We start from the raw sequence: 10,426 nt of genomic DNA on the forward strand, positions 1-10,426 counted from the left end.
TACTGAGGCATCTGAACAACTATAAATAATCTGCTAAAAAATACAACATAGTCTCTGTATTTGAACGTAAAAGCCTTTATTTTTAACAGCCTTTGATTTTTTTTTTTTTTCCTGCAGAGACAGCTTCCATTAATTTCTCTGTCATCGTCTCCGCTCATTATATTCACCTGATAACCTTCTGTGTGCCACTCAATAATTTTCTTTCTTTACACAGAGTACAATTGGCTGATAAAGCATAACCATCCATCATTCTAAACTCATTCTCCCTCTAATATGTGCTACCAAAATAAAGTCATTGTCATTTGTCATTAGCTTTTACTAATTAACTTTGATCACGACGACTGCTTTTATAAAGGGACTGCGTGTGTGGTGATGATACGATATGACCAGAAAATAGCACCTGTTTACACAAGTGATAATACAGCAATACTTTAGATTTACAAAAATAACAGATGAGTGTGTCATTTCTGCTTCATCACATACCATACCGCAAAAGGAGAAGCTGTGAAGCTCAAATAGTCACTAATTTATTAAAGTTGGTTTATAATTCTTTGTCTTTGTTTAGTTGTGTTTGACTTGTTAGCGTTAAACAGTGATGAGCACAAGGCAGAAATACTGTTGCTATAGTTGCCTTCATTGGTTGGTATGGCTGACCGGAAACATGAGGTGTCTCACTGTAAGATTTGAAAAGGTATCTACCACCCATCCATTTTCCGTGGCCATCGTATAAGCCTCTCCATGCTGTCCCAAAAACAACACAGGACTGTCCTATCATGATAAAAACTTAAGGGCGGACACGGTTGCAATATGAGCAGTTCAGAGGCCAGAGCTAATAGAGGCTGTGCCAGGTGAGGTCATATGCTGCTTCTCTGATCAGAAATTGCGTCTACTGTGCAGTGAACAAGGCGCTTATACAATAACTCTGGCAACAATATATGCTGCTATACACCCTGGATCATCACGGCTTCTGCAGAGAGAAAATATATACACATTTACAGTACCTAGGTGCAAAACAGCCACAAATGTACATGCACGCACAAACCTACATGACACACAAGTGTATAAAGACAAAAAGTAAGAGACATATATACAAAGAGGTCAGAGGTTATGTGTTCAGAGCTTGCTACACGTTTGCAGGATACAGCAGGCAAAGAGTCGCTTTTTCTATGACTGAGAAGCTGACATACAGCAAGCAAGTTATTAAAAGCGATTAAAGCAGACTTTTTCCACAAAGCTTTACAGATGTCAAGTTCATTTATCACAACTTACCTATTTAAATTAAGTAACGTGAAGTGAGTGGGAGTTTGAAACAGGAAAACGCACTTTTACTATAATACAGAAACAAACTTGATACTGAATGGATGCATTGTGCTGTTTAGCTGTTTAATTACAGCTATAGAAGAGCAGGATTTCTATCTGAAAATAACTTCATCTTTTCAGCCTGAATCACAATGTTTACAGTAAAGAACGTTGATGCTCATTTTACCAAAATACATTTCTGATATTGGGTACCTGCAGGATATCTTCTCCAGTGGCTTTAAATATGTCCACTTTGGCATTTTTGGTTCTTAAAAGGAAATACATTCTAACATGTTCTGTGTCAGACTAACAGGAAGTGAGAGAAGGAAGGTGTAAATGTTTCTGTGTCCATTTAAGAGTTGTGATAATTGCTGGGAGTGGCTGAAAAGGCACTTAGATGGCTGGATGGAGAGAAATCTGGGGTTTGGTTAACAGCTGGGTAATTCATACAGGTGCAGATACACCTGCAGAGACATGAAAAATATTAATGAGGTTCTTTCACCGATATGGACCATTAAAGTTGCCAATCATGTAGAATGAGGGTGCATGTGTTAGTCAGGATATAATCAAAGAAATGGATTTTTACATTGTAATTGGTGAAAAGCATCATTGTTTTCCATTTTTCATCAGCTAATCCAACTCCTCTGCTCCCTCTTCTATAGTTTCACATCATGTTTTTCCTCCCCAGCTCCTCTTTTCATTTCCTAAAACACCTGACATCCAGAGTTTATTGCCTACTGCTGCTGTGGAGGTATGGTGGAAGAGGAGGTGGGCCTAGTTAGGGCAGTGATGGTGGGAGGTTCAGCAGGGGTTACCATGGAGGTTACCATGGAGGCTGCTGTGGAGGTTACCGTGGTAGTGGTGGGTCCCATCCCTGGGCACGTGGAGGGAGACTGACAGGCAGGGGTGGAGCGGTGCAGGTCTGCTGCTGTGTGCGAGGTAGGTGAGTCTGGAGGGTGAGGAGAGATCTTCAGAGAGGAAGAAGAGAGCCAGAATCATGGAAAGCAGAGGAAGGAAGCATCAAAAGCAAATGGCAGTTTAAAAAAAATGTGGCATGACATGTGACAACAGTGACATGATGATGAAGGCAAGAGAGAGGGGAGGGTGGAAAAAAAGTAGATTGTCAATTCACTTCTGGATTTTTAAAGTGGAGATTTCCAACCCTACAGTGCTTCAAGGAAAAAATATGGTTCAACAAAAAAACTGAATGATAATTGTGTGTCCAGCTGCTGAATACATCCTGTATGGAAGAAACACTGTTTCTATATACTGAAAGTGTTTATCGGTTTCCGCACTGAATTAAAATTGTCTTAACACGTATTTATGTAATGCAGTGTAATTTTATCTCATTGATACCAGCCTCACTGTTTACTTTTAAGTTAACACTTTACAATTCTCTGACCTTTAGTATTTAACGTACTTGCTGTTACCACAGGTATCACCAGAGCAATCAGGACTAAAATTTTATGGATTACAACTTTAACTTTCAGTTTCTGTTTAATCTTTCCTTTTAATCTTTGCCCCATTTTCCCGTCTGCTCTCTCTTTTTTCTGCTTCTGTGTTTCTCTCTCTCTCATTTTGTAACTCCTATCAAGATCAAGAGAGATAATGCCTGAAAAGAGGTTGCATGATTTGAGAACAGGAGTGTGAACCAAGCACACAGAAAAGTGGGAGCCCAAAGTCTAACTGTAACTTCCACTGTGCATACGATACCATTCAGACGGTCCTGAGAAACTGGTCTCTGATGACATTGTCAATATAAAAATGGCCCCTGTATAAAAAAAAGGTTGGAAATATATGTTTTGGGTTTAAAATATATGTGTGTTAGTAGTAATCAGCATCTCATTGCATTTCTGGTCACATGAAAGTGAGGAGATATGACTTGAACTTACACTCTGAAAATAACCAGAGATCCATACATGAATAATTGAGCCCTTGGACTCTAACATATTCTCTGACTCATGGAGGAAGTTGTAGTTTTGATAACCTTGATCCAGCTGAAGGCATCGTGGGAGAGTCTCATCATAGCCGCTCTGTCAGTATAATGCACCTCACTGCTCTTGTACAAGTTATCTAATTGGATACTATGAAACCCCACACTGCAAAGACTGAGTCAAAGCTTTTTCATTCCTTCCTCTTTCATGCACAAGCGCACACATAACTAATAATCTCATACTCTTGCACTCCCGCCTTCAGAATTTTTCGTAATCATTGCCCTCACACCAGTGTTAATTTACCATCTTTCTTTAATTAGCCGCTCTGACACACACGCACACATCTCACTGTTGATTAATTCAGAAGTGTTGGACTGCCAAATGATGCATCAGAGTCATTGAAGATGCAGAGTGCTGCACTGTCTTTGTGTGTGTCTATACGCCTGTGTGTGTGTGTGTGTGTGTGTGTGTTTTTGTGTGTGTGTGTGTGTGTGTATAATTGAAGGGATCTGGTTTTATGCAAACATCTCTCTACTGTCCTTTAAATTAGAGAATAAAAAATAATGCACATCTCCCATTTGACTCAGAGCTGCAGTACACATAGTGTAGTGTAATTTTTTTATTTTTACTGTCATTGTTTAGTTTTTCCTTGTCACTTAAATACCTTAAATACCATTTTGCCCCAAAAAAACCTATTGTCTACGCACACAACAGCACAAACAACCACACACACACAGGGTACCTGGCTGCTTTGGGGATCATGGTAGACCTGGTTACAAGGGGAGAGCAGGACACAGTTGTGTGCTGTGGTTTTCTCAGTGCGCGGGGCACTGGGGTCGCCATCATCAACCCCGTTGGCCTTGCACCTTATAGCTTTCACACACAGCACCTGCGGGGCCACAATAACAATTATCTGTGGTGGCTTTGAAGCTACATCAGAAATCTCCACGAAATGAAAACAGCCACTGTCTCGGAGGTCAAGTGGCCATCTGCATATACAGTTGGGTAGAATTATTTGGACAGTGACACAATTTTTGTAATTTTGCCTCTGTACACTGCTGCAATGGATTTGAAACAAAGTCATAAAGATGTGTTTGAAGTGTTGACTTCAGGCTTTAATTTGGGGGGGGGGGTATCTGCACTAACGATGAGGCAATTGAAGGAGGCCATCATTAGGCTGAGAAAACAAAGCTACCTTAAGCACGCTAACAAAGCTTGAGTTACTAACTAATTATTTCGAGAAAATTTCTCATTAGCTTTACAGGATTTTTTTTTTCTCATCACATTGATGAAAATGGGCTTCCATAGTACTGTTTGCTTAGTGTCAAACAATTTTCTTAAGAAACATGGAAATGAAAAAAGCAAAACTATCACATGTCTCCATACAATACCAAACTCCCACTGGAGCTATGCGACACTCCCAGGAAGTTATACTGTATAAACCCCGGCCTTTACACACATCAACTTTTTCCAATCAAACCAAATCTTATAATCTTGTTTGATTTGGTTAATATTTTCATGGATTTGTTTCAGCGTTGTTTGGTTTCTTCATAACATTTCTCTTTTAATGTACAGAAAAATCTCCCATGCACCTGCGATTAGCAGCTTTACTAATAAAGTGTAGGATTGGTGTTTGGAACGCTGTCTCTAAAGTGTATTATGTAACATTTGAGCTGAGCAACTGAGTCCACATCCAGGTGAAATTGACAGATATACTGGCAGAAAAATTAAAAACGCATAGTTTAGTTTGTAGGGTAAGTAATTAAGAATGAAGAAAAATAAACACAAACCAAACCTCCTTTAAACTTTACTTTGTTTAGCATGATGATTTTGCATTTTTTCACTACCAATCACTGCCTAGTCAGAAAGGAAATATTTTTACACTTTGACATGAGTCATGAGCTTAGAAACATAATCAGCTGGCCTGGCTGCCAGAGGTAGTATTTCATCATCTGTTCATTTGTCCTACATGTCAATGCTTTGAGAAAAAAAATGTATTTCTGTAGTATACAGATATTGTTTAAAGAGTTCGGAAAACTTCATAAAAAATAAATTGAATGGACGCAAGTAGGCAAGCAACATGTCTAAACTGTATGCCCTTTTTCCAAGACAGTCTAATATGGAGAAGAGTGTTTCAAACTAATGTGGTTTGCAGGAATAGTTTGACATTTTGGCTTCACCTACAGTAAAGTCACTGTCCACAGCCAAGAAATAGTCTGGCACATAACACTTCAGTTTTTGTAAGGTTTAAACAATTAGCAAGCTTTAAAGGTACTCCTCGGTGGATTACTTTTGTGTGTGTGTGTGTGTGTGTGTGTGTGTGTGTGTGTGTGTGTGTGTGTGTGTGTGTGTGTGTGTGTGTGCGCCTTTAGGCAGAGTTTTTGGGCTGGCTGGCTCCCCTTGTTTCCAGTCTTTACGCTAAGCCAAGCTAACTGGCTCTTGGCTTTAGCTTTATACAGAACACATGACAAGACATGGGATTGGTTCTAATCTGTCCATCTAACTCTTGGAATTAAAGCAAATAAGTGTATTTTTCAAAATGTTGAATTATTTATTTAAGTCTTGCTTGTTCACAGTGTTGATACCCAGAAGATATCCAACCTACTTTTCTGAAACTCTGTTTGAAATTGTCTGCCAGGAAGCCATAGAGCACCGGGTTGGCACAGGAGTTGGCATAGGAAAGGATCACAGCAAAGAAGTAGATGCCAGCCGTGGCACTGGACTCTGGGATGATGACGACCAGGTTGACCATGTTGATGATGAAGAATGGCAGCCAGCACAGCACAAACACCACCACAATCACCACCACCATCCGCGTCACCTTACGCTCCGAGCGGCGACGCTTGCTGAAGCCTGCCCGAGCCCCCGATGACTTCACCTGCAGGGAAAACACCAAAGATAGTTTGATTATTATGATGGTGAAGAGGATGACTATGAGAGTGATAATGATGATGATGAAAATGAGGGGGAGGATGTAGAGGATGATGGAAGTTATCATTATGTGGATGCAGATTACAGTATGAATTTATACACAAGCTTTTTTAATCAGCTTCATGAACACACTTACACACCTTGATGACGATAAGGAGGTAGCAGAGGCAAATGATGAGCAGCGGTCCAAAGAAGCCCACCGTGGCAGTGTAAAGAATGAAGGCTGTTGACCACACATCCTTCGGCTCTGGCCAGATCATGTTGCAGGAGTTAAATGTTTCCTAAAGGGAAAGGAAATAAGCTGAGTAAAATTTAGATATTAAAGGACACAACTATAGCAAATTAAAAATTCAATCGTTATCTGCTCAGTCCGAAAGTGAGTAAAATAGAGAAGTTAAACATTGCACTTTGAGGCGCAAGCGTTTAACTGCAAAGCCCTTAAATTATGCAGGAGAGGATGTTTTTAGAAATGCAAATGAAATTATCTACTTTTTGGGGTTTTAAAGAAGCACGTTTTGCATTGTGGAGGACATTACCGGACATTACCGTGTTTAGTTTGTGTGTTAACAGAAAATAACTGTCAAACCAACAAGTAACTTTTTATGGACAGTGTTGATAGTAAAAGTGTACTATGTGTTGTTTAAAGGAATAGTGAAAGATTTTGGGAAATACACTTTTTTGATATCCTGTTGAGAGTTATATGAGAAAACTGATACCGCACTCATGTCTGTCTGTAAATTATGAAGCTATGGCCAGTAGGAGACGGTTAACTTAACTTTGCACAGAGATTGTCTACTAGCGCCTACCTGTGCCTCTATATTTCATGGCAAAGACCAGTTGCCAGGAAACCAGCAGAGACAAGAAATAGTCCAGCGCATAAGCCCTCCTGAAAAATGGCAAAATTGCATTTTTACATTTCAGTTTTTGTACAAATTAAACACCTGAAATATACTGTATTATTAGTGAGTTTTAAAGGTGCTGATATGTGGAATTTATTGTCTTCATACACACCCAGGCTATTTTACTTCCTTTTTTTCAATCTTTGTGCTAAGCTATGCGTCTGGCGTCTGGCTTTACACTAGTCAGTAACAACATTAAAACCACCAATATCGTGTAGGTCCCCGTCGCGCTACCAGAACAGCTCTTACTTATCAAGGCATGGACTCCACAAGGACACAAGGTGTCCTTTGGTTTCAGGCATCGAAATGTTAGCATCAGATCCTTTGAGTCCTGTAAATTGCAAGGTGGGGCCTGCATGGATAGGACTGGTTTTTCTAGCACATCCCACAGATGATCGATCAGACTGACATCTGGGGAATGACATCGTGGCTCTTTGCCACGTTCTTAAAACCATTCCTGAAAATTTTTTGTCGTGTGGCAGGGTGCATTATCCTGCTGAAAAGAAGCCACTGCCATCAGGAAATACCGTTGCCATAAAGGGGTGGACATGGTCTGCAACAATGTTTAGGTATGTGGTAAGTTTCAAAGTAATGTCCACATGAATGCCAGCACCCAAGGTTTCCCAGCAGAACATTGCCCAGAGCATCAGACTGCCGTCCCATAGTGCACCCTGCTGCCATCTGTTCCCCAGGCCACCACACACAGACAGCCGGTCAGGGAACACACCACAAGACCTGTTACTTTGGAGATTCTCTGACCCAGTTGTCTAGCCATCACAATTTGGCCCATTTTTTCTGCTTCCAAAACATCAACTTCACAAACTGACTGTTCACCTGCTGCCTAATATATCCCACCTTCGACAGGTGCCATTTTAACAAGATGATCAATATTATTCCCTTCACCTGCCTGTGATTTTAACGTTGTGGCTGATCGGTGTATATTTAGAATACAGTCATGAGTGGTGGATCTTCTTTTCTAATTCTTGGCAAGAAAGCAATAAGTGTATTTCACAAAATGTCACAAAACTATTCCTTTAATTCTGATTTGTGACATATATTCTGTGTTATCTTTATTGTTGTTAGTTCTTATCTCATTTTTGTTCATGGTTGTTTGGCAAAGACACTCTTAAAATAGATCATTTTCATCTTAATAAAGCCTAGCTAGTTAAAAAAGTTCAATTTACAAATGATATAATGATGCTTTGGGGAAATATAATTAGTAAGACAGGCAATTTGTAGTTAATGACTTAAAATATACTGCAGAACCACAACTGTGGCTCTTTGAATAGCTGCCTTATAACTGCGATTATGAGAGGGAACTGCTGTGTTTGGTGTTGCTGGCTGTGTTTGGTCGTCCTATCTGAAGTTTTGACCTGCACTGGGACATACAAAGACAAATTGGAAACCAGGACTGGTTTTGATACCTGGACGTCAGAGAAAATGACCACCGGCAGGACCACCACAAAGGACACGGCCCACACAGCTGCGCTCACCACCTTGGCCACACGGGGGTGTCTCCACTTGGTGCTGCGGATTGGATGAACCACAGCCAGGTAACGATCGATGGACATGACCGTCAGGCAGAAAATAGACGTGAACTGGTTCATAGAGTCTGCAGTCATGACCACACGGCACAGGAAGGAGCCAAAGGGCCAATAGGAGAGCACGTTCTGCGTGGTGAGGAAGGGGAGCCCAATGATGTAGAGCTCGTCAGCCACAGCCAGGTTAAGGATGTAGATGTTGGTGACTGTCTTCATGTTGGCATAGCGCAGCACCACATAGATGGCCAGAGTGTTGCCTGTCAGACCCACCATAAAGACTGTGAGGGAGATGACGGCAGTCATCAGAGTGCTGCTGCCGTGAAAGGGGACACTCTGAGTGGACAGGTTGGAGGAGATGTTGAAGAGGCGAGGATAAGAAAAGGGGAAGGGTGAGGGAGTTGCTGTATAGGAGCAATTGAGGTCTGTCGAGAGGGGAATCCAGCGGTTCTGGTCTAGGGGCTCCATTGTAGCTTTCAGAAATGAAGAGGGAGGATGGTGCCACACAGTCTAGCTGTAGATTTGTTTCCTCCTGTTTTCATGGATTTATAAAAAAAAGTATTTACTTCTACCCTGTTAGTTGCTATACTTACTCTGGAACAGATCAGGAGAAGGAGAGTCAGCAGCCAGCACACTTAAGAGTATCCGTTAAAAACGAAGAAAATGGGCTTAATCTATCTGATTTACAGTCAAATTTGATTCAAATTTAAGTTTGTATGTGTGCGCGCAAGAAAGAGAGAGTGACTCACAGTATGCAAATATTCGATCCGAGCACAGCTGAGAACATGGTGTATTCACTTACCGGTGCTTTATCGTTGGAAATACCCTGTGTGCATGTGTGTGTCTTCTTCTTGCGCGCCTCGCTTCATGAGCCAACTCCAAAGAGAAAGATGTGTTGCCATGCATCCTACATTCCAAGATAACATAAAAGTAGTTTTCGCAAGGAGTCGTATCCGTAATTACGCACCACAAGCCGGTGAGCCACCAATGGCGAAGTATCGTCGTTGTCGCCTCTGTGGTGTCTTTGGGTTTTTAACAGTTTTAAATCATCGTCGTCTCATTCTAGCTCACACTGCCAACACACAGACACTGCCAGCTCGTCGTGCGTCGAGCTGGAGTATCAATTGGGACAGTGCCACGGCTCTTACGCACGACAGATCTGCTCGACTACAAGCTCTCTAATAATGCCTGTGTTGTGAATATGCGCTAACGTATAAGTGGGTTATGCCTTTGCTAGAGGTGTCTTAACGTCGTGCATTCCCAATGCAAAGCGACATTTTTAAACCGCGCATTCAGTAGCCTAGACTAATGGTCTATTCAGAGATCAAGAGCAGGCTTACTTTGGCGAGCAGTGAAAAAGGTTAAGTCTCTGTGTCATCAAATTAGAATTGGTAAATCCCAAAAACCAAACTCCTGATTTTAAATTCAGTCCACTGATTTTGCAATTATTCTCTAATATCGATGGATAGCTTCCGATCGTTTGCTGTCGTGGTGCTGAGCAGATTGTGTCTGCAGCTCCACCGCTTCTCCTTCAACTTTCTGCCCACACAGCTCTGCTGTTTCTTTGATATGATTTGTTCAGAGATGGGGGGGGCGCATTACAGCAGGCGTAAAGAAACGAAGGATCTTCTGTCTGATCATGGATGAATTTAGTAAAGTAAAGAGAAAAAATGTACTCCCTTACTGTATTTAAGTACATTTTTTAGGTGCTTGCTATTATCTGCTTCTACTCCACTAGATTTTAGAGGGAAATATTGTACTGTTTACTCCACTCCTATCATCTGAACGCTACAGTTAGTAAGCAGATTAAGATACATAAATATGT

At 41.1% G+C, this 10,426-nt stretch overlaps 1 protein-coding gene across 1 annotated transcript; it reads right to left on the reverse strand.

Annotated features, from left to right (window-relative positions):
* Positions 1–493: 493 nt before the first annotated feature.
* On the reverse strand, positions 494–9,069 carry LOC120800782 (somatostatin-like receptor F_48D10.1). The gene is made up of 5 exons (XM_040147136.1): positions 8,488–9,069; positions 6,305–6,445; positions 5,839–6,111; positions 3,976–4,122; positions 494–2,267 (listed from the first exon to the last, which is right to left on the reverse strand). Exons 1-5 carry the CDS (start codon positions 9,067–9,069, stop codon positions 2,034–2,036), a joined length of 1,377 nt encoding a protein of 458 aa, XP_040003070.1. The 3' UTR covers positions 494–2,033.
* Positions 9,070–10,426: the final 1,357 nt, after the last annotated feature.

Source organism: Xiphias gladius, chromosome 15 (genome assembly GCF_016859285.1).
Source record: "Xiphias gladius isolate SHS-SW01 ecotype Sanya breed wild chromosome 15, ASM1685928v1, whole genome shotgun sequence".
In the NCBI taxonomy this organism is placed as follows: domain Eukaryota; kingdom Metazoa; phylum Chordata; class Actinopteri; order Istiophoriformes; family Xiphiidae; genus Xiphias; species Xiphias gladius.